This window comes from Prunus avium, chromosome 6, assembly GCF_965620075.1.
Source record: "Prunus avium chromosome 6, drPruAviu1.hap1.1, whole genome shotgun sequence".
Lineage (NCBI taxonomy): Eukaryota > Viridiplantae > Streptophyta > Magnoliopsida > Rosales > Rosaceae > Prunus > Prunus avium.
This window is the reverse complement of record NC_142289.1, coordinates 26,128,304-26,154,275: the sequence shown is the minus strand read 5'-3', so window position 1 is coordinate 26,154,275 and position 25,972 is coordinate 26,128,304. Positions and strand designations below refer to the sequence as shown.

The 25,972-nt window shown below is 36.8% G+C and overlaps 1 protein-coding gene across 1 annotated transcript; it reads right to left on the bottom strand.

Moving 5' to 3' along the window:
- Positions 1 to 3,076: 3,076 nt before the first annotated feature.
- On the bottom strand, positions 3,077 to 16,134 carry LOC110760023 (serine/threonine-protein phosphatase BSL3). Its single transcript, XM_021962197.2, has 21 exons — positions 15,273 to 16,134; positions 14,227 to 14,287; positions 14,054 to 14,132; positions 13,860 to 13,939; positions 13,681 to 13,775; positions 13,467 to 13,566; positions 11,471 to 11,540; positions 10,802 to 10,903; positions 10,632 to 10,713; positions 9,667 to 9,846; positions 8,704 to 8,971; positions 8,363 to 8,600; positions 8,081 to 8,251; positions 7,490 to 7,728; positions 6,420 to 6,504; positions 6,190 to 6,288; positions 5,905 to 6,104; positions 5,738 to 5,813; positions 4,288 to 4,423; positions 4,059 to 4,198; positions 3,077 to 3,818 (listed from the first exon to the last, which is right to left on the bottom strand). The coding sequence occupies exons 1-21, from the start codon at positions 15,703 to 15,705 to the stop codon at positions 3,735 to 3,737; spliced, it is 3,018 nt and encodes a 1,005-aa protein (XP_021817889.1). The 5' UTR covers positions 15,706 to 16,134; the 3' UTR covers positions 3,077 to 3,734.
- Between the last annotated feature and the right edge of the window lie 9,838 nt (positions 16,135 to 25,972).

Here is a 25,972-nt window from a genome sequence, read left to right as displayed (position 1 = left end):
ACCCAAGATTGTGTGAAGCTGTATTGTGATAGTCAAAATGCCATTCACTTGGCAAAGAATCAAGTTTTTTCTGGAAGATCAAAGCACATTGAAGCAAGGTATCATAGAATCAGAAATTGGGTGGAGTCTAAGGAGATTTGGATTGAAAAGGTTCATACGGATGACAATGCCGCAGATTTCCTTACAAAGATAGTGCCGGTCAAGAAGTTCAAGCATTGCTTGAACTTGATCAATCTCGTTGATTGATTAAAGTGGAGCACCTCCTCACTTGAGGTGCAATGAGGCAAGAAGAAGATTGCCAAGGTGAAAACTCTTGAAGATTTCCAGAGCTGCTTCAAGGAGGTTCAAAGATACTCTGGGGTGCAACGATCAAGACTTGGTTTGACTCACAAAGGTGGAGATTGTTAGGATTTTGGCTCGTCAAATATGTCCTAGTTGGTTTAGGATTGTTTTTAGGAAAATTAGAGGTATATCGATTCTTGTCCTAGAAGATTAGGAAAGAATTTCAGTTTTCCTTATTCAATTCAGGTTTGGATTTCTATAAGCCTATTTGGTTTTGGATAAGTGTAATTTCCTAATCCACTTAGGAATAGGAATTCAATCAGCCTTGGGACATGTAAGCCAACTCTATATCTATAAATAGGGTGCGGCAAGGCTTATTTTAAGAGAGGGAAAAACAGCCAGAGACAACCAAGAGTTTTGAGATTAGTTCTAGGGTTTGCAAAAGTTTTGTAATCTCTATTATTAATCAAAGGAGCGGTGATTTCTCTACCTAGAGAAATCACAACTGGATGTAGGCAAAAGTTCTGCTGAACCAGTATAATTCTTGTGTGTGTCTAAGTTTTCTAATATTTGCTAGTTTAGTCTATTTCCATTGGTTACATTAAAGAACAAGATCCAGCAGCGGGTTATTTAACAACTTGCACCCTACGGGAGATTGCCCGCTTCGAAACTAATTCAGGGATAACTCCCTTCCTAATGTCACATTATATAGCACTGATGTCATAGGGATAAGCATGAGGACATCTCTAGGATGCCTCCACATTATATAAACAGTGCTCAATGAGTCACGCAGTATGGATTGTTTCTACCCATTGAACTTCCTTCATGGGATCGCCAATCACAGAAGTTGGGGTACCTCCCTAGGTGACTCCCTTATGGGCTTAAACCCATCCCCCTCAACATTTCTAGAACTTTGCTCCTAGAAAGACCTTTAGTCTATTGGTCAGCAATGTTGTTCTCCAACTTCACATACTCCAAAGACACAATGTTCTTACTTAATAGGCTCTTCACATATTTATGTCTCACATGTATGTGCCTGCTCATTTTCCTATTTGTATGAGATTGTTTCACCAAGTCTATTGTAGCCTTGCAGTCACAATGAATAGATAAAGCAAGCAATGATTACCTAGACTAGAGGTGGTTTATAAGGTACTTGTTATGTTTATATAATCATATATATAAGTGTTTGAATTAGTCATTCTAGTAGCTGTGCTTGAATCCTTTTTGCTATTGTGCTTTTAAATCAAGGAGAAATTATGCAGAGTGAATTTTTGGATGAAAATCCCTTTTTTTTAATTTTTAATTTTGGACGGCTATCCAATCTACCAACACTCTTAGTCAACTAATCGATTAGATTGCACGAAGAAAATATTCCTAGTAGAGAAACAAAACCTAGCAAAGAAACAAAACCTCCAACCTCTTCAGCGTCGCATCTTGGGGGGGAGGTGGTCTGCCCCTCCTCCCCTCCCCTCCCCTCTTCCTCTTCTCTTCCTCTACCTCTTCCTCCTTGAAACAAACTTCTCTCCTTCTCCTCCTTTTTTCCAATCTGGTGGGATGAAGACCATGGGCTTGATTTTCCCTATCACCACCATCTTTACCCTGCAGATCCTGCTCCATATCGACCCAAAATCCATGGCTCATCTGGATTCTTTCACATCCCCTTCGATCTGGCCTCATCCTTGGTTTGTAGCTGCAAATTGTGAACGTGCTTTGACGCGTATTTATTGGAAGGTGTGTAGAGCTCTAGCTCGGGTGCTTGCACCACCTTCTTCCAAGTTCTTGGTTCTTTCCCTCTTGGCTGTGGAATGGGTTTTCTCATTCTCTATTTGTTGGCTGCTGTCCTTTGGATGTATTGGTTGGGTTAACTCTGGATCTGTTAGGGAATCTCGGGGGGGCTATGTTTTGAGGGATGTTTGGCTTGGTTTGCTGACCTACGGGTGTTCGGTTCTTCATGGTGGTGATTGGTGGTTTGTCCATCTACAGTCGTGGAATCTCTCTTTGCTGGTAGTGGGGGCTTGGAGGTTCTCTTTGGTTGTGGCGGCTAGGTTTACGGTGTTTTATTTTATGTATGTCATGTTTAATGTAGGCTTTACGTTGAATGTGGGCGTAATGCCTCTTTGTGGGCTATATGCCTTTATGTGGGCTACATGCCTTTTTGTTGGCTTTTGACGTTTTAGTTTTTGGCTCGGGAACATGATTTTCATGCTATACTGTACTAGTTTTAGCTAGATTTGTTCCTGCTTGTTCTGTTAGTTTCTTGGCCGATGCTTTTGCTCGGCTTTGTTTGTACTGTTCTCTACCCCTTTAGGGGTTTGCAATGAATTGCAATTTCGACCAAAAAAAAAAAAAAAAATCTATTAGATTGCACGTATCCATTCACTTATGACTAGATTTGGTGAGTAGCCAATTATCAAGTTTGTATTTATTTGTAATTTTGATGAATGGATGGTAGATTTGTAGGGTGTTTAAATAATTCTACTGAATTTGCATTAGATTTGATTTAAGACTTCTGTTGACAGGAAAGGAATCAGAATAAAGGGTGCGAATATTGAATAAAATGCTCACAGTTTTGCTTGACAGTTCTTGGTCTTGAATTTAGATTAATGATGTGTTGAAGAGAAAAAAATCCCCTTTTCATTGAATTTAGTATAAAAATGATGATTTTATACAAAAGAATTCTCCAAATGACAAAGTTGGCCTTTGAGATTAGATTGCATCATATCTGGTTAGTTATTTGCACGAGAAAACAAGATATTATACACAATTTTTCGACCAAAACTTGACATATTGCATGTATCAGATCAAAAACGAAAAAGGTTACTTATCTTCACACAATGTTACATTGTACAAAACAGAGATGAAATATTACACAAAGCAAACCTCTCTATGATACATTGGACGCTCACAAAGATTCTAAACAGCTATATATCTCACCACATCACAAATAGACCCCCTGTGTCCTCTCTCGACAGAGAAATTAATAATACGCCTAAAACGAGGAATAAAAAATAATATATAAATTAATCAGAAGAATACTCAGCAGCACTACCAATCCATGCGAAGAACGGAGACTGATTTCTACCTGCTTGTGGCTCAATTTACAAAGGGTGGGTGGACCCGAACTGTAACTTTTAGCACATCATACAAAAGTAAAACCTACCCGCCGACAGCAACCTGCTTCTTCAACTTGTATCCTCTCATCATCTCATGGCCTACCAATTGTGTAGCAAAAACCAAAATTTCTGCGAGCCTTCAAACTTGTTAATCTGGAAAAAAGATCACAAGTTTGGAACTTCTTGTATATGGCATCATGCTCTATACAGCACGAGAAACCCCATGTGGAAGAACGAGGGAATTTCTTGTATATGACATCATGCTCTATACAGCACTAGAAATCCCATGTGGAAGAACAAGGCCAGAATGAATATAACGAAGCAATTTGGAATTATCAATTATATCCAAGCGAGGGAACCCCGATCATTAGCTACTTGTGGGCGGCCTCTAGTTGGTGTTGGAGGTCTGTTCGCATTCAGCTCCTGGTCTCATAACAAATCAAATCAAACAAAGATTACTACCAAGATAATAACCAAAAGAGCCACCCATGAGGGAGGAATGAAAAGACTCCAGTGAAAAGCGCACACACAAACACACACACGCACATATATATATATTAGAGAGAGAGAGAGAGAGAGAGAGACTAATAAGGTCCTCATTCAAGGACTTTTCAAGTTATAACTATAAATTTCAAAATAAAATTAATGAATAAACATCCGTACCTGCATCCATGTATCTTCAATATGGCGTTCCGGTGATGTTTCTGGTGATGAAATTGCCGGTGGTAAAGGATGAATGAGCTTTGGAACGACCACAAGATCCCTACCCAGAACTAGGATTGCCCCTGCATTATTGGCCGTACCTGTTCAAAGTGGAAAGGGCCAAATATGAGATGTTTAGTCATGTGAGGCGTTCAAAGCTGCATAAATAATAAAGGGGTCAGGTTCATACCACAGTAGTTGGTAGCAGAGAATAGAGTAATCAAATGTCCCTGGGCGAAACGCTCAAAGCCATCCATTACACATTCATGTGCGCGTACAATCAACTGAAGATCATTGTTATTGCAGAACTCCATGACCCGATCAGGCTGCAACATCAAACCTTTTTAGATGACATACGACACAAATGGATATTTAAGATCCCGATTAAAGTTACAAATTTTTACATTCCAGATACTTTAGAACATAAAAACTCATGGAACATAAACCTGAGTAAAGTAGAAAAGCTTCGTGGACGTCATAGAAGATGAATTACATGGCAAGCATCATTTGACTACATTTTCAATCTAGACCATCAATAGTGAACCAATTGCAAAAGAGGAAGAACAATTCAATTACTTAAAGGCTCCTTTTGCTTAGTGAAAAGGGATTCTAGGAGCCTCATACACCTCCCTGAATGGAAATTTTAGAAACCATTGGAATAAAACATTCCCATTCCAATGTTTGGAAATGATGGGCGTATAATGGTGTTCTCAAGACACAGGAGGAATTTCAATTTTGAGAATATAACACAAGCGTATCGTTATCATTATAATAATTCAAAAGCCAAGGAATAGGAATGGGAACCCACCTCTTCCTTAGGAATGCAAAAACCTCCATTTTATAGGTTTTGATTTTTGCATACCTATGGAATAAGCCATTCTGCTCCAAAGTGTACTTGCCAAACATGGGAAAGGAATCTCAAGTGCCAAAACCACAAAACAAAAACTACAAAAGCTATTTACGAGCATATCACTTGTTATACAAAAGGAATCTCAACTAAAGGAACATGCAACCGACCAAACTATCTGACTGAGCCAAATTAGTGAGTTATGTACCAAAAATATAATATTGCAACTTAAAATATAAAAAACACTGATGACTGATTAAACTTCAGAGTTGAATATAAAACTACTTCTTGTATTGCTTGCTTTTAGCATATCATCCACATTAATCTGTGCAATAAAATCCGAAACAGGTGGCTAAAACGATACGGTGCTGTTAACGTCCATCTCAAATGAAAAACAGAAGCACCAGCTGAGACAATACCGACAATGTCCAATCCGACTATATATTTCAACCTTTATTCTTGAAGCAAAAAAGTCATCCTTTATATCAACATATCCAATTATCAATCTATATCTCTAGATCCTTGCAACATAATATCATCAGACTGCTATGTTTAACATGCTATGCAAATTTGTTGGTAGATCAACTTAATGCCATCTGTATCAACAATTACAGATCTCATTTTGGACTACTAACTAATTTTGCCAACGTTAACAGCCAAAAATAGCACTGTACAGTATTAACAAAAGGAATACGAAATAAGGAACACCTCTACTTATTTAGATGCCTACAGATTTCTGAAACATCATAGGTAATGTGAAATAAGGAATACGAAAACAATTAAAAGTACTCACCCCAAAAGTAACCAAACCTGGACCCCTAGCATTTGGTCGCAAGCCTTCTACACTGTCATTTTCTGTGGGGTCAGACCTAAAGAGAATGATACAATGTCATTGACCAATTAAGAGATATTAAAGTAATGAAAGTCACACAAAGCGGACCAATACAGACATGCACTGACCATAATAGATCCATAAGCACGATTGAGCCAGCTTCCATTGTAATAGGACGCTGGAGATTTTCAATCTGTTCCACATGATTTATAGACCGACCAATACCACCATGCATACAAATTATTTTCTTTTCGATGAGAGCTGCTAGTGGAAGCCAATTAAACAAACGGTTTATACGATGCCATGCCCAAATTCCATCTCTCTCACCCTGTTCAGTAAGTCATTCAGTCAGTAAGCTTCATAAATTTTATATTATATATAAGTAACAGATATCTTATAATCTAACACAGTACCATCCGCTCGATACATTCGATCCGGAAGCCAAAAAGAGCATTAATATCTGCAGCTTCATGGTTGCCACGAATTAAATGTACATTATGGGCATACTCAACCTGCAATTTTGGCATTTTTTAAAAGAGCATGGACATTAGTATACAGAAATAATTACACAACCACCATGGAAGAGAGATAAGCATCAAGTGATAAAAGATTGATACAGAATAACAGTGATGCCAAAGCTTACCTTCAAAGCTAGCAGAAGTGTAATGGTCTCCAAGCTATGCTGGCCTCGGTCAACATAATCTCCTAAGAAGAGATAGTCGATATATCTGATTTTTGTCCATATAAAATCAGCATCATTGCAAGAAACATAATACTACGTTTTGTAGATTTGTCAATAGTATAACGCACAAAGCATGGGCTGAATCATTTATGCACACAAATCACCAATAATAATGAAATATTTATAAATCTATAAGTACAAGATGTAAAAAAGGTAAAAATATTATGCATGTGAATTAACTGCTAAACATACAACAAAATATAACTAAAAAATAAATAGCCCTGCATATGAAAGATGGAAACCCGAAAGACCTGCACAGTCAATTATAGAATCCACCTTGCATTACAAATGCAAAAGATACACGTTTACTGACAGTAATTTAACCAAAATGTTCCTGACCGGTAAAAACCAAAATTTCATACTAGGGCTTAACTAGAAATTTTATGTATGTGTTCATGTCATACCATCTTCTTAGGAATTGGGTGCTTAGGTTAGTTATTCAATAATTTTTTCCTAGTCTCATATAACTTTCTGGTTCGGTCAATTCTGAGTTTGTGCTAAGTAAATCAGAACAAAAAAAATATATAAAGTATGAAGATCTTTTCTGCCATGTTTAGCTGTCTTGCCATGTAAGGTCCTATATATAAAGGAACATCAGGAATTCCATACTATAATCCCATGATCTTTTTACGTAAAATATGTAAATATAAACTTCATATTACAAACCAAAACCTTCAAACTGAAAGGACTATTCATTAGGTTAAACTAGTCATTGGCCTTTTCAATTGATAAAATATCTATTAACCATTCAAAAAATAATACAAGTTAGCTAGATTGTTAAAAAATTAAGACATATAATAATCAACATAATATCATGGGAGTGTACGTATAATCAAGTGCCCACAACTCAAACTGACAGACCCCTTATCATATGTAATTCAGGTAGAATTAAGTGCCCGCATGAATAAAATCTTTGAATATCGAACCATATGAACTAAGTTGCTTAATATCGTATTAATAAAGAAACTTACGCAATATCCCCAGCAGTGGAAGGTGAACCATACTCATCAAAAAGGCGCATGAGATCACCAAATTGCCCATGTAAATCACCAAATATCTTGATAGGAGCCCTAAGCTGTAAGACGCTTGGTTCACTGGAGAATATCCTCTCAGCACTGTCACAAAGATCTGCTATTTCATTGCAATCTAAGAAAAATTGCCTGCGAACTGGAGGCTTCCACCCACGAGGCTTTAAAAGATGTGCTATTACCTGATAATAAAAAAGGAAATACATTAATAAGGAAACCCAATAGATTTTATATGCAGGATGAAATGATTCACTTAAACACCAAGGGTTGGGGGGTTTCAAAAACAATGATGCTTAATTTTTAGGAAAGAACAATTAGTCATTCGCACTATTGAATGCAATTTGAGATTCCTCTCAGGCCCTCACTTGTTCTTTCATTTTTCTATAGAATATAATTGGCTTAATAGGAAGTGGATTAGGAAGAGTTAGCAAAATTTATTTCTCAAAAGTTGAACATGCACATTAACCTTATAAGATCCAAAAATAAAAATATGGAAATTTAGGGATGCAAAAGTATATCAAATAAGGTGCAAACCTTTTTGGGAACACTATTAATGGACATCTGCCTATCTAACAATTTCCTTGCTGCAGTTGCACTCTCTGGAGTCCCATAGCTAACCCGTCTGCCTTCATTTTCAAATTGATCAATTGAGAGCTGCCTCACCATGCCACCTAAAGCTCCACCAGTCTCTGCAGCTACAACAACCTGACAAAGCATGTGAGGAAACATTAAGGACTGAACCATATAGGTTTAAAAGTTCTTGCCAGAATAGACTTTAGAAAACATTCAGAGTAGTGATCAAAATCTAATACTGACAGCTCTATGATGCAGTCGCACTCCAGCTGAAGGAATGTTATTTGATCCAGCAGAATCAGGCTTGATCAAGGTAGATATCTGCTTCCCACTCGGGGTAGCCTCTGAACCACGATCTCTATCAGGTAGTTCAACTTCTCCATTAACCTGCCGTGCCTTGGCAGCAGCCAAGGTGGCACTGATTGCCTCAGCTTCTGCTGCAGATGCTTCAACCAAATACTCTACACCTTTGCTCATTCTCCTACACAGTAAACAGCATCCAGTATATTTTTAACAGTACCAAGAAGTACAATTCAGTGACTTCAAACCCTGCAATCAAAATGTACACGTAATGACTAGCTTACCGGGATCCCTGGAGCAAGGCATTTTCAGTGCTTATATCAGTATACATGTCACCATTTACAGGGGGGGCAACTGGATTTCCCAGCACAACAGCACCATCAGGGGCTGCTTCAGGCATTGTCTGCCTCGTTCTGTCATCAATAAACCCATACCTTCCAGGCAAACGACCTTGTACAGATTGAGCAGCTGCAGCTGCAGCATGCGAAGCTGCAGATGTTGTTTCAGCAGCAGCCAAATCTTCCGCCACAAGTAGGTCATCAAGCAACACCCCTATTCCATAAACAAAACAATTAGTATGCTTGAATATTATCATTTGATACTATATAAGCTTGGAAAGATAAAATTGCTAGGTGAAGTCCACAATCCATAATATAAAAGCTTTGAAACAAACATCAATACCACGGCTCTAAAATACTACACCAATGACTAAATTGCTACACCTACAGTATCCTTACGTGTCCTTATCCTAGTTGACTCATCCACAGAAAGACAAAGTCAACATAAAAATCAGAGAAACAATTTGAATGCCAATGAATAAATTGCTACACCTACAGTATCCTTACGTGTCCTTTTTATCCTAGTTGACTCATCCACAGAAAGACAAAGTCAACATAAAAAACAGAGAAACAATTTGAATGCTAGTAAGCCAATCATTGAAAACTTGGCTGAATTTTGAAAGAATCAATAATGTATCAGAAAACACAACTATGTATCTGAAATCTTAACCTCAAGATACAAAACATCTATTCTCCTCTAAACATGTCTATTCTTGAACTTAAAACTTTTAGTGGCAGAGAATTAACAAGCTACATATCAACACAAAGTGAATTGTGGTGTTCATACTGGAATTATTTAAGTCATTATGTGATTTACAACAATTTACTGGTTGATAGATTCACATCCTAAGTTAATGAAACTGGAAACAGATGCAGCCAAACTGTTGAAATAGCACATTCATCTCTTACCGCCACGTAGACCACCATATATAAAGATCAAATCACCAACCGCTGCAGCAGCATGCCTGCAACGCCTTGTCAACTCAACTGCAGCATCTCCACCAGCTGCATCAGCACTGTATCTACCTGTCCTTGGACTAGTAACAACTGATTTTGTATCGCACCAAACTCCAGCTGCAGTATCCAACACTGGACAATAGAAACATAGGAATTTGTATGATAATTATAATGGTGAATCTATTGGAAACATGGGAATTTTTAACACCAATAAACAGCGACAAAACTTAAACAAAGCTACCACTCTATCTGTTTCTCATAGAAACTTAATCAATTTCCAAAATTGTATGCGATGATGTGGTGAGGACCAATTATTTGAAGTGGAATAAAAGCCAAATCATTCTTATTTGAGTCATTGCTACTTCAGACATACAAACCTACAATAGAGATAATAAGATCACAAATATGCGCTCAAATCATAGCACAGCAAAAACAAGGCACAGCGCAGTTATCCTAGGCAGCGAGGAAGGGCAAAACAAAAATACATCAACCAGCATCAACCAAAACTAGTGGAAAAATTAAATCTATTAAGCATTCAGCAACTCTCAAAGAGGATCCCACAATCTTGAGTCCAGAAAATTAAATTCATTCTGTAACACATATTTAATCAACTTCTAGTATATTGAAATTAACAATACATACATGTGTATTAGTATGCGTTTGCGAATGCACTCTCTTCTGCATTGTGATTTTATGATATGAAGTAGCAATAATATAATCAAAATTGGTCCCATTCTCAGCTAAGGGAACACAAGGTCCGCCAGGGATCACTTAAGAAAACCTAATACCCCTCCATCATGAGCGTCAGTATTAAATGAAACCTTTTGCCATGACAACCACAGTTAACATGTATATCTAAACCACCTATGTTCCACATAACAAAAACTAAAAAGCTTGTAAAACCCATAATCAAGTACCTGCAACGCTTGATGAATCTTCAACCATTCGGCCACCACCAAGAGCCCCTCCGGAAACATGCAGCCGTGCATTAACAAAGACCTAGTATCAAAAGTATGCTACTTTAAAATATAAAATCTTATAAGGAAAGCAGTAAAATAGGAACAAGTAAATGGATGCCAAAACCCACTGCTGCATGTTGATATCTGGGAGAGGGTGAGACACCAGGAGCAATTGCCCATTCCCAACGGCCATCCCTATGTTTGGCAAGGCCATATGCACTTGCCAATGGCTGCAAGCAAAAGAACCAAAAGAAACTTAACACTTCACGCTACAAAGCTGTTACTAATATTAGGGACACCGTGGTTTGCAAAATTTAAAGAGGAAGGGAATCAAATAAACATTCAGACACGAGCTAGGAAAACAAACTTTAAAGCCAAATAGAAATAAGTAATCCATGCAAAAAATTTCAAACCCCTACCCCATCTTTCCCATACACCAGAATAAGACTGCATTCATATTACAAGTCCTTCTGCTACTAATATGTAAGGGGTGACTTCAGTTTTCAGTTAGAAAGATTGGATACCCTAGCAAAGGGTTAATGTTCCACAGTTATATTGCAAAATGTGCTATTAACTTATCCAATTCCTTGGCCCATTCCGACAAGATACCCTCATGGGCCTCATCCTTGACACAGTATGCAATGACTGAATGCAACAAAGAAGACAAAGTGCCAATGGAAAATGGAGCCACCCCAGCAATCAATATGAAAATAAAATAAAATCACATGAAATGCTACTATCATATTCATGTATCCACAAAAACAAACCCCTAAAAAAATTTACGGTATTTGACTCACCACACTGTTTGCATCCCTCCCTCCGCAAAGAAGGAGAAGACCATCAGACCTTGCACTAGCAGTTGCATACCTGGTCAAAAGTAAACATTAAGATTACATATTGACTTCACAATATTGGATCTAAAAGGCAATTATTGGATCTAAATGGCAAGGAAAAAGACTCTTCAATAAAAATAAATAAACCCAAATGGAAAGAGAGAAATGAGAATAGAACCCTTTAGATCTATAACAAAGTAACATCATAAAACAAGAAAATGAGAGAATGACAAAGGGTTGAAATTAAGGTCTTAATACAAAAAGAAATTATAATGGGCAAGGAAAAATTCTCAAACTCAACATTCTCAGTGGTAGATGTACATAGAATAATTACTCTTTGTCCAGGTGACAATATAAATTAGATATCAGAGCCCAAATGAAACATGTATCAAATCGGTGAGAAATCAGGCTCATTCAACAAATGCAAGTGATGTCTGGAAAGTGAGTGTTGAGCACAGACTCTTTCTGCACACTATAGGTAACAGCCCCAGTAAAAAGAACATAGAATGAGACAATTACCAGCAATTTCTGGGGTCACGAGCCTAAGGCCCAATAATAGAGGGTCCCTAGGAAGGCAAGTGACTTTTACCACATGGTATCCACCCAAAAAAACAAATCCTAATGAACCTACTATTATCATGTCTAGAAAAAATAATAATTCAACTTCTCTGACAACTAAAATATCAAATAATCACCACACTCACTACTAGATATTCAATCACCGATAAAACTAAAAACAATACCCAAACATCACCCAGTTTAGCAACACGAGACCATGAAATATATGCTTCTAAGGCCTCGTTTGTTACGCTGGACTATCCTGGCATGGACTATGCTTACGGATTGTCTTGGATTGGCTTGGCTTGGTCTAAGTTGGACAACACTTATCACACGTTTGATATATGATTGGACCGGGACTAAATTTAAATTGATTAAAATATTAATAAAACTTTTTTTGATAAAAAAAATATTAATAAAACATTAAAAACTAATTAAAAGAAAAAGAAAAAGATTAGAAAAACACAAAAAATATGATAAAATAAGATTAAAATAAATAAACTTCATCTCCTCCTTGTCCCAACAAAGAACCCAAGCCACCACTCCCCTTTTGTACCCTCAAATTGAACATCATCTCAAAGCATCCCTTCCCCAAACCCCAAAAAACTCCTGTTTTGTTCTTTTCTTGGCCAAAATTGAAATCATTTCTGTTCTTTTCTGTTTTGTAATTTTTTTTTTTTTCTTGGGGATTTGCAGAGAGGGGTAGAGAAAAGGAGTTAGAGGGAGAGGGGCACATCGATGTTGCTGGGGTGGGGGAAGATTGGGACAATGATGCAATGGGTTTGTGTGGTGTTTTTTCTTTTGAATTTCGAACGGGTTATGGCTTATTGGGACGATGATGCAGTGGCTATGGCGGATATGGTGAATCTGGGCTGTGGCTGGAGGAGAGAGAAAGCAGTGGTGGTGGGTGGGTCTGCTGGCTCTTGGTTGTTGTTGGTTGTGGCTGGTCTGCAGGCGACATTGCTGGTTGAGGGAGAGGGGAACTGTGATGTCACTAGCGAAGGGCTCCGGACAATTTGTCCCCCCTTTCCCCAGACTTCCATAAGAACACCTAAGGAGGTGTTTTTGGTGGAGCCAGTATTGGTAATCCCATTTAAGATTAGAACCATGTGAAACAAACATGGGATTATATTTTGGGCAATCCAGTCCAAGCCAAGCCCTTGTAACAAATAGGCCCTAACAGTACAAGTCCACTGACATATAAAAGGACCAAAAAAATTGGGAAAAGAGACTTTAAGTAGGAAGCCAATGCCCAAAACTCGTGTAAGGAATACACATTCATTTGGAAATCCAAGCATGTGATTATATAAATACCCAAAAGGTGAGACGCATAGACATATCTGCATATGTGATAATATGATATTGAGTGTCATGAACGTTAGAGAGGGAGAGATAGACATACATGCATGGTGGTGGACCCTCCCCCTCCGGTTCCAACTTACGCCATTCATAAGGCTTGGCAGCTGTGTCAAGGGCCCAAACATCTGCTAAAGGCCGTTTTCCTGGAAAGCACACACCAATTTCCCTTAAGATCAATAAAAATCTAATCATGCAGATTCTTTTTGTTTTAATTCAATGCACGAAAGATTAGTAAGATGATGCTTCAACTGACTCACCATCATTCCCACCAATTGCCATGAGATATCTTTGCCCCACTAATGCCATCACATGTCCATAGCGTGGCCCTGGTCCAGGGCCTTGAACAACAACCCTATAAGAAAATTAGCTCCACTTCGTTAAAACCCACATAATAAATTTCATAAGAAGATGAAAGCAAACCATTAACAAGTTTAACCTGTGCCATCGAGGCCGTTGCTGCGTGAGGTCAAGAACATGAAGATCCTCAGCAGACAAGCCAGCAGGACCAATTCCACCCTTTATTGATATCAAAGATTCCAGTGAGAATGTAATAACGAAATGCATAGTAAAATGTTAATACAGCTTTGACTTAGGAATCATAACTTGTGGGATAAAACGTAGTGTGCTAACCTGAATAACAACCATAGTTCCAACAGCAGTTGCTACATGTGCAGCCCTTGGGGTGGGTGGTTCTCCAAAGGGCGTGATCCTGAAAATAATATCATTGTAAGCACAAAGGGTAAATAACAAAGTATGGATAGCCACATGCTGATAAGACAAGGAGTACTTGTTCCTAGGCTTACCTAGACCATTTATTTGTTAGCACGTCATAACAATGCACATCGGCTGTGGCACCAGCTAGTCCTGAAATTAAGTAAACCACAATGGTCATGAGCAAGCCATGAAACGCTATCACCACAAGACTCCACAAGAAAGTTTCTTCCTTTAAGATAATTAAAATAAATGAATCAGTGTTCATTAGTCTTTTCAGCTTCATTATAAGCACAGGCATTAGTGAAGATATGGATTGGGCCTAAAATCCTGGTTACTTTGAGCAGAGTATAACAGAAAGAACCAAAACTTGGGATCCTCACAAAATAAACAATTGGGTCAAGGAATCAAATAATTCGATTTGAATATTAACTGCAAACAAAGTAGAATTCAATGAAAAATGAATCAAGAATTTCAACACCGTAGTTGAAAACAAAATGCACTGACTGATTTGAAGCTCCAACGACATTACATACATGCTACTTGATCACTTTAAGTTAAAAAGAACTGTAAGAGTGAGGTTTCTGAAACAATAACAAAAAGAAGAAAACTACATGCATATTAGTTGGGCTACAACAAAACTACCCAACCATTCAAATCACTTCAAGGAAATGACAATAGCAAATTTGCATCACAGAAAATGAATTTATCGGGAATGAATAAAACTGAGCCAAGATTAATCAGAGGCTTTAAACCACCAAGCGTTTCACTATTATTTTGCAAGATAATAAAAAACAGCCTGAATCACCATAGCTTCAAAACCTGCCAAGGACCCATATTTCACTTTAATGAAAAGTACTTTTTTCTTTCCTGAATTGAAAGACAGCAAATTAGCTTGCTTGTACCATTAACAATATGCGAGCAGGCACATAAATGCAGCCCCAGACTAAAGAAACTGAACATAACAAGGTCTCTTAACAGAGAAGAAGAAAAAACCTCAATCAGAAATTAACAAAGCTAGGTTGATAAATTACTTATACCACCACCAAACCAAACCATTACTACTAGGGTTTCCACGCAGCTAAACCTAGAAGCTCAAACCACGGAGATACCAAAGTAATCAAAGAAAATAACATACTTATGCCCGCACTTCCAGCTGAAGATGGAGTCCCGGAAGCCGCCGAATTGCCCTCAAGAGCGGTGGCACCACCAAACAAAATCAGCCTGGGGCCAATGTACCCAGGCGTGCCCTCCTCGCCCACGGCGGCCACCGCAGTCAACGTATGGCCACACCTTGGCCCTGGGCCGTCCTCTTTCTTCTCTAAGATTGCATTGACCACCGAGTACGTCGGGGCATGCCGCGGCCCGGCCACTGGAGTCTGCTGCACCTGTGGAGCCGCCGCCGCCGCCGCCTGTTGAGGCTGCTGCGCTGGAGATCCAGTTCCAGGTTGCGACTGCTCACCTAGCTGTTGTTCCCCTTCAACTGCGGCCTGAGACGACGTCGTGCTGTGGTTCGGCACGGCTGGATCGTGATCGGTCTCCGGCACCATCGACGACGAGTCCACATCCATTGCTTTGAGCCTTCAATTCGAGCCCTAGTTTCAAGATCGGAACTAGAATTCCCACGAATTCGCATTCCTAATCAACATTTCGATCCACCCCCCACAATCCCAACCTCACCTTGCACGACCAAAGCCTGAATATTCAGAATCGAAACCCTAGCTCGGATCCTCAGCTTCTAGAAATCCGAGAAAATTACACCAACTTTCTCTAGGAAAACATAAAAAATTTCTAGGTTTTTACTCTTTTTCTCTCTCAAGCTGAGAAGAATAAGGAAGGGCTTTTGGCTTTGGAGGGGAAGAAGAATAGAGAAACGGGACGGAGACGATCTCAAAGCCCCAACAAACACAAAAACATATCAAACTTTCTCTCTCCACCAATCACTGCCCTTTCTCTCTCTACAAAAAATTTATAAAACACTTCTAATGTTTGAACTTTCTCTCTCTAGATTGTTTCTCATTTTCATTTCTCGTTGCGTAGCGTACGTACGGTAATGTTTTTTTTTCCCTTCATTATTATTATTATTATTATTATTATTTGTCATTTTATATTTTAATATCTCTCGCTTGTTTGTGTGATGATTAATATTCAGGTGTGGCCATGTCATTAGTTGTTAGTTATTTACCGTAAACAGCCGGTAAGTGCTGTGTGCGTATTTGGGGTGGGGCGCCGCCTGATGGGCTCTTGACGGCGGATGATTACCGGATTAACCGGGAAAGGGTGCGGCTATTAACGGTGATCACCGGTTCCTATTTCTGAGGAGTTTTGCCTTTTCCGCACCCATTTTATGGGGCACCATGCCAAGAAATAAAAATGTAAAATGATGAACAAAATAAACTTTTGAATTCTATCAAAAGAAAATAAAATTGTATAGTTCAGAAAGTCTTAGGAATTGGTTTTACTAGATTCTTAATTTGCTAAAATGTTCTTTATTATCAAAAGAAAATATGAGATTTATGAAGATTTGAATAGGTAACATTTGAAGAGTTGATTTTAGTAGATCTTTAATTTGCATTGAAATGTTTCGATATTGTTGCACATTCTAATTTAACATATAAGATGTTATTTATTGTCAATTAGTTGTAGGGGCTATATTAAAATTATTGGTAACTCAACTCCATAAGCCATATGATTGATTAAGAGTTTATTAATTCTTTAAGAACATGGGAAAATAGGGGGAATGAGAAATTATTTTCTTTTTCATGTTTGATAAGTCCAGACTTGAGAAATGATTTCATGGCTCATGGGAAAATAGGGGGAAATGAAACCCTCCATCCACCTTGGGTGTCTTTTCTATCCTCATGGAAACCAAGGGAATCATTAACTACAATTTTTTATGACCAATTTACCACCATTAACTACACTTTTTAATATGATCTCTGACTTAGGGATATAATTGGAAAACTAAATAAAATTTATTTCCAATCCCTATACTAACCAAACATGGGAAAGGAAATAAAATGATATTTTCTAGTTATTTTTCCAACATTACTAAACATGATAAAGGAATCTTCGATTTCCTTTCCATGGGAAACTACAAAGAGATTGATTTCCCACAAATAAATTTATGTGAACCAAACGGGGCCTAAAAGAAAAAGCGGAACATGTTGACTTGTATTATGTATCTCTAGCTTAAGAGCATGTTGAGCTAAAGCATGCAAAGCAGCGCATCAAACTAGCCAAACAATTCAAATTGGTCAAACTAAACTTATCGATTAGTTTGGTTTGGTTTCAACATTAAAAAGGTGTAATCTTGGTCCAAACAAAATCATAATTGATTTGGTGTGGTTTGGGTTGACATATATGGAAACTTTCTAAACCAAACCAAACTATGGTAATTTTAATTTTTTTTTTTTAGCACTAGGCATTTGCTTATTGGTTTTGAGCATTCACTTGTTGGAAATATGCCCTAAAAGCCAATCATGAGACAAAATATTTTATGGATATTTCAATTAATTGACTATTCAAGTTAATCTATAAGGGAAATTACCTCGATTCATATAATAGTCTTCCTAATAACTACACACTTATCGAGAAGTCCATAGCATGTGAGATGAGAAAAGTAGTATAGAGAAGTTAGATGCAACGAGACCTTTCCCTATAGCTCACACCCTACACTTTTCCCAGTGATAGGATGATCAATTGGGCATTCACGAACCGTAAAGACCAACACACATTATATCTGCTCAACTGGGAGGATGACTAGTCTCAAGTCACTAGTGTAGGAGACACTGAGATAATCATATGCACGCTTGCTAGAGAGTGAGTTCACCGAACATGATCAAACGAGAAATCTTGTATGAAACTTTTACTTACATGTCAAACAAGATTTCTATGGTTGCAATAAAGCAAGGTTAGTCCTTAGACCTGAGGCACCATGGTAGTCTTATGGATGCGTTGTTGATCTTTGAATGTGTCATATGGTCAGGCTCAATACTTAGTTGACTGAAGATATCGTCGGGGTTCTCAGTAAATCTATAGAGGCTTATGAGCATCAACAAGGGATCTTAACTTCTAGTAAAGGAAGAGAATGTTCTAAGATGTGATTCGGGAATCTCCGGTCAGAGTCATGAGCTTAATTGAGAAAAGAGTTTCTAATTATGCTTAAATTGAATCATATAAATTGAGAATGATCATGTTAAGGATTTAACATGAATTTTGTACCCTATTAATGTGATCAAGAACATTGAGAAAAGAGAATGATCGAATTGTGTTGTAATTCCAACTAAATGGGTTCTCTAAACATATTCTATTTAGCTTAAGCAACTGTGACATTAAGATAGTATCTATTATTAAAAGAAAATATGAGATTTACTCAAATATTTAAATAATATAGTCTGATTTAGCATGTAAGATGTTACTTATTGTCAATTAATTGTGGGGCTATATTGGAATTTTTGCGTAAATCAACTCCACAAGTCATATCATCAATTAATAAGTTTAAGATTTTTATTAATTCTTTAAGAACGACTAATATATAAGCTAAAAGTAAAAGCAAGACATGCTCACTCTTATCATGTGTCTCTAGCTTAAGAGGAGGTTGCATTAAAGAGTGCAAGGTTGGGCGTCAAACTGATTGAACAATTCAAATCGGTCAAACTACACTTATCGGTCAGTTTCATTCAGTCAAATCGTAATTGATTTGGTGTGGTTAGAAACCGCCTAAACCAAATCAAATTATGTTTATTTTATTTTATTTTATTTTATCAGACAATTACTTATTGGTCCTGACCATTCACTATCATGTTTCATACCACACATTGACTTTTAATACCATTATACTGTTTGTTATTTTGATAGAACATTGAATCTTATTAGGATACTAGAGATTTAGATATTAGAAGGGTAGATGCAATGTTGGTTTTATATGTGTTTGGTATTATTAAGATTGTTAGATTAATGATTTTGGCTTCCTTATATTATAAGAAGTACGAAATATTTGATGTGTTTGTTTCAACTCTCAAGTATAAGATTATTGTACATGTGTTTCATTTTGGCATGACTATTAGATTTGAAAAGTGTGTAATCTAAGTTCTAGGAAATGCAATACTAAAAGAATGACATAAATTTAATTGGAATAAATCACTTTTTTTTAAATTAAAAAAAAAGTAAAATTGTATTAAACACCTTACATAACATTGTATACTAAAAAAGTGAAAAAAGAATAGATATTTATAAAAATACCCAATCCTAGACATGTATTTATAAAAATACCCAAGCACTATTTAAACATAGAAACATACCCAAAATGGGTTTTGGGTATGTGTGTAATGATGGGTTTTGGGTATGTTTATAAATGGGTTTTGAGTGTGTGTAATGATGAGTTTTGGGTATGTTTATAAAGTGTTTTGGGTGTTGGGTATTTTTATAATTTCAGCCCCCATTTTGGGTATTTTAGTGAAACTCCCAAAAAAGAATGCCAATTTCTTGGAAAACACTTAATACACCTACATAACATATTAAACTGTAATTATGAGTACTTTTGGAATCTGAAAAGTACAATAAATCATATTTTTAACTTGATTTGGTAACTTAATGAGTTGGATCCTAGTTATCAGGTTTTACTTATAGAAACATAAAGTGAAGGGTTGCAGGTAAGAAAAAATTAATTTGAAGGCAAAAAACCAAATTTACTATAAATAAAATCAGACAATTTCAATGAACTCCAACCATTCAAAAACATTACAGTTATTTAAAAGAGAATAAAAACCTAACCATCATATAAGTGGGAACTAATTTTTATAAGGAAAAACCATTAAATATGAGTATATAACATATTCCTCATTATTTTCAAACTCCTCAGTTTGAATTAAGGGTGGGCATATGGACCGAGGAACCGAACAACTGAACCAAATCGGGCAAAGAAGAACTAAAAAAAACGGTGTTGACTAAAAGTCAAACTTAGTGCAAAAAACGAATCGAAATTGTGCTGTCCAATTCTGGTTCCGATTCTTCAACTCTAAAAACTGGACCATGTAAAAACTGGACAAATGGTGCTATATAAGTGGAGGTTGTAGAGAGTTATAATAGGACCTAAAGTACTTGATTTCAGCCATAATGTTAACAACACTTAGGGCTTTTGATCTTGAACAAGTTCAACTTTTCTCCTTTCAGTCATCGCGCCTCCAATTCTTCCTCCTTTGTCACCAGTCACCGCTCCTTCTTTCACAACCACTCGTCGTCCTCTTGTTGTCGGCCCCTCTGCCTAGTGGTAAGTTCCATCTCGTCTTACCTCATCTCAATTTAATACCAAGCCTTTGCCTATAACTATCTCTCATTTCCATCCTCTCTCAACTCCCAATTGGTGTCACGGTCAAATCCCAAAGGTAGAGCGTTCACTCTCTCTTTGGTAAGCTTCTCTTCCTTAGGATTTTTTAAGATGAAATTAGGGTTTTGTGTGGAATCAAATTGGGGTTTCAGTTCTTAATTTAGTTTTAGGGATTTCTCTATTTGATAGCCATTAATTTGTTGGGCTTGTGAATTATGGTTTTTGTATATGGTGAATTGTGCTATTTTTGTGCTCATATAGTAAAGATTCATTAACAAGTTTGGTCGATTCAAACAGAGGATAGTCAATACAGGGTCTACAATTTACAATCAAAAGGAAAGTTATTTTGTAACAAATAATATGATTGTGCTGCAATTATATGTTTTAACTAAAAGGAATCTAGTTATTCATTTAATGTATATTATTAACTTCTTTTTTTAGTTTATGTTTTTAGGCAGGCTGTTTTTAATTTTTTGTTTTTGTTTTTGTTTTTAGTATGGATGATTTAGTTGTGGCTGTTTTTATTCATTAGTTTATGTTTTTGTTGATTAATGTCAGTTTTTTAATGATAAATGGACGAGTTTATTGAGCGGCAAACTTGTAGTGAAGTAGCTTCTTGTTCCACATCCGCATCATCACCGGGATAAGGTCAGAGACTTTTTACATGGCAAGTTTGATTGCATGAGGAGTAAAATTTTCTCTCGCACCAACAATGTTGGGTTACATGTACCATGGTCTTAGAGAGACTATTACTTGTCCAAGGGGTCCTGATTAATCTCTTACTTGTTTTTCGATCAATTACATGATTGAATGGCTAGGAGAATATTTTCATTGTTTGTAATGATCCCATACTGATAGTGAATTTCCAACTTCTTATCCTCATTGGACTAGATATGCTGGTATTGATGCTAAAGCTACATGTATTTTCAAAAGTGACAAGTTCTTGTAGTATTGCCCTAACGCTTTTTAATGAGCATGATGACCTTACTTTTATGGATGATGAAAAAATGTTGGATGACATGTTTGAGATGTTAGTTTGCATGCGTTCATCAAAATTCCTTATAAAGATTGATAACAAACTTTGCCCGGAGGCATATTACTTAAATAGATTTGCTCACTAATTTTGTTTTGGTCAGGTGTTCTTTCCAATAAACTTAACTTTGGTATCTCCTAGAGGAATCAATGTGGTGTTGAGGATTTATTCGTAGCCTAGATTTTGCTTTTAAGGACCAACACCTCAATGATATTCTACATCCCACGTTCCACTCGTATGTGGCAATGCGCATACTAGTATTGTAGGTGGTGGATGGGATATATTTGGGTTTGTCTGTGTCAAATACTTATGTAAACTTGTCTAAACGTCATCTAGAGAAGAAACCGGTCTATGTAATATGAAATTTGAAAGAGATTTCTATAAGCTTAAGAAAATGCAAAAGCAAGAATTTCATCCCCCAATTTGAAGAGATATAAGGAAAATTCTCGTCATGGCAAAAAATGGAAGGAAAGAACTGGTAGAATAATTGAAAAAAATTATTCTTCATCCGGGAGTAGTACAAGTGATGAAAACCAAAGTTACTAAAAATATGATGCTTGATATTGAAAACCCTAAATCAAAATATTATGGTGCAAGAACTTGTGGAGCCTTCACCTCGTGGAATTGACATCATTTCTCCGTTAGTTGAAAACATGTCATCAAGAAATTGATCTTTGATATTTTCAGTTCTGAGGTGAGAAACTTCAGGCATGAATATGTCATTGTTGAAGTTCAAAATATTTTTGACAAACTTCATTCCTTTAAGTCACTTGAGGTCCTTAAGTTGAGGAGATGCTTCATCATCATGAAGGAATGAAGTCTATGCTTAATATCTTACGTTTAATGCTAAACATTCTCAAATTGGGAAAAATGAGCTTGAATGGTTTTTTTTAAACCATTGACCATTTTTTTTTAGTATGCCTTGCATGTTTCTAAGAAAGCTAGAATTATTGAACATGGTGCTCAAATTCGTGATCTGGTTCGTCATCATGAGGAGTGTTTGATTGCCAAAAGAACCTTCACTCAGAGTTATCAAATATGACTCGAGAGCTTGATGATTTTGGTGCTTAGATGTTTATCATTAAAGAGGCAAAAGAGCGAGATCATATTCTTCGACAACATCATTACACTAAGAAGCTTTCTCTTGAGGGTCAGATTAACGACATAAAGCCTCCCTAGAGAAACAAAATAAGTTGGATCAAGAGCTTTAGTAGTCCATGATCGACGCAATGAAGAAAGGATTCTAGAGACTTATCGTATTGAAGCTTCAATTAAATATGAAAATGTGGAATTTTGAAAGTTGATTGACTCCTTAGAGCATCCACAATGGGCGCCCTAAACTCATTAGACAAATTTTAGGGATGAATTAGAAAAATACAACTCCAACCATGCTCCCTATCCACCTCCTACTATAGGGAAACTTTTAGGAGCTTCTAAATTTGAGGAGAGAGTGAGGACTCCTAGTAGCTCCCTATAATTCAATGCTGCTTTATTTTGTAAGTATTTTAAACCTTTAATTAATGCTAACTATTTTTTTTATATATTTTTTTTTATAGAGATTGACCAATTAAAAATGAGTTATAGCATTTAGGACTCCCTAAGTTAGAGAGTATGATTGGAGTTAAAATTTTATAGAGAGCTCCAACAATAACTTTAATATGTTTTCAACTAAATTTTAACTAAGAAATAGAGAGCATGATTGTAGATGCTCTTAGTTCCTTTTATCATAGGTCAAATTGGAACTTTCTTTTGCTTCGTTTTAATTTTCATGTTGTTATTTATGGGATATCCTCCAACTTCTGTTAGTTTTCTATTATATTCGTTTCTCTTTTGTCTAGCAACAACTATGGGCCTTCATATAGTAAGAACCAAATATCCTATCAAGAATGATCTAAATTTGACCTTGTTGAAGTTCTTTCCACTTGAGCTTGGTAAATTTCGAGCTTTTGTTGCACTGCGAGGTGTTTTTCATCAAGAGCTTCAAGCTTTTGTTGACCCTTACATTTGCGTCGGGGTTTGCTAGCTGTGTGGATGTCCTTAAAGAAGGTAATGATTCTACCTGGACATTGGATGATGGATTGTAACTCATAGAAAATGCATGTTGGATGTTGTACTTTTTGCAAAGCTTGATCATGGATATGCATTTGAAATACAGAGCACTATCTGAAATTATTTTGGAAGTAACACGATAAGGTAAAATTTTGTGTCCTCAGAAAATTTGCAACATCTTCTGCTTTTACTGATTTTGAAGGCATCGCCTCCGTTCATTTTGAAAAGTAGTCCATCGTAGCTAGGATATACCAGTATAGTTGAGAATATTTAGGCTTTATTATGCCTGTAATGTCTAGTCCCCAAGTGTAGAATGACAATGGAGGTTGATGTATAAAGTCCCCATGTAGTTGACATGATTTGCAAGTAGTAATTTCATTGCATCTTGAACCATGGTTGACATGTAGTAAATTGAGCTGCAAGTATTGTTCCAGATTGATGGGTGCCACATATACCTCCATGAGTCTCAAAAAGAGTAGTAGTTGCTTCTTTTTTTGATACACACCTAAGAAGTATTCCATAAGAAGATCTCTTATATAGGGTGTCATTTAGATATATGAAACGATTATCCAATCACTAGACATCGACTCTTTTCCTTAGGTCACATGGTAGTTTTCCATGTTGAACAAAGTCAATCATAGGATGACGCAAATATGGGTGTTCTTTAATTTCATAAACTATGACAATATTGACCTCATGATTTTGCCCCATATGATATAAGTATAAAGGAAGTAGATGGCATTCCCTAATAATAAAATGTATGTCTCTTTCCTCAAGTAGAGTTAAAGATGTTGCGAGATTTTCCTATCCATTAGTTTTCTCGTTTTCTGATCTTGGGATATGGGCAATATGAATTTGTTGAAATTGAGATATCAATTTTTTAGCTTTGTCATGATATGGACCCAAGTTTTAATTTTTCACTTCATATTGGTCGTTTAACTGTTTGACAATTAGTTATGAATCGCCAAATGCATGTAAAAAATCAATGCTTATTTTTAAGTGCAATTTTGAGGAAAATGATGAGTGCCTCGTACTTTGATATGTTATTTAAGCAAAGCAACTCCTAAGGTCTACTTATTTATGGCATAATGAGAGAGACTATAATTTATCAGAGTGAAAGTAACAATATGCCACCATTTGTGCATAAGAGACTACTGAGTCTCTACTCCCAGTGACCAAAACAAGAGCATTGCTTGCCTATGACCAAAGGTCTCTTTATTATTTTGTTCTCTTATTTTTATTATTATATTTGTGACATAACACATTCTTTGATTGTTTTTCTCCGTCTCCACAGATGTGAAGATCAACACAAATGGCCAAACGCGGGGAGTTCAGGATTCACAAGCTTGTCAACTGTGTGGGTAAAATTTAGAGAAACAATATAAGTATACTATGAAGGAGGTGGAAAGAGACCTAAAAGAGATCACTGATGTCTACGTATGGGAGAGACGTCAGACATGGAAGTAGTAGTTAAGCCAAGGAATAACGACAAGTACTCAAACATGCACCAACGTGGTGTACCAAATCGATTTACACTATAAAGAGCTCAAGAAAGTTAAGACCATGGCCAACGATGTTGGCCTCAAGATGAAGCCAGAAACGAGCTAGTTTGAGGTGAGCCTAAATGCATGCAAAACATTAAGGCCAATGATGACTGCCTCGTACTCTGAAACCTTGTTTGAGCAAAGCAACATAAGAGAAAAATAGTAGGGGATTAGGCCTCTTAATGGTGTGATGAAAACAAGGCCTGCCCTCCCTCCTTTCTCCCTAGCTGTCCCATCAAAGTAAAGCTGACACGACGAGATTTCTGCAGAAAATACCTCTTCATTGGTAAATCATTTGGCAACTCCATGTTGTTAGACATGGTGTTTGCAGACAGGAAATTGACTAGTGCTTGTTCCTTGATAGCTTTTAGGGATACATATTTTATTTCAAACTCTTACAGCAGCAAAGACCATTTTGCTAAACACACATATGACACTAGCTTTGGCATCAAATATCTGAGAGCCTTGGAATTTAGAGTGAGAGAGAGTAAACAATCTCGTAATTTCTACAAGGCGAAGATCAAAGCCAAACAAACTTTTTCAATGGGGGTGTAGTTTTGTTCTGCCCTTAAAAGGGTTAGACTTAGATAGTAGAGTGTGTTATCATTTTATTTTTTTCTCGTTTGGAACTCGCGATCATGTGTTTCTTAACGCTCCAATATTTGCTCTTTTGAAGTTTCTTGGACTAGTAGGTTGTAGCTTTTTTAAGTCGTACAAAAAATGTGACACGAGAAGGACAACTACTTATTTCCTTCTCGAGCTGTTGGAAAAGTGAAACATGAGGTGATTTAGTGCTTAACTCAGTTTAATCAAACATGGATTTCTCAACTTCCATCAGTTCCTCTGTACTTATTTCTTTTGCCTTAAGCATATCATTTCTTGTT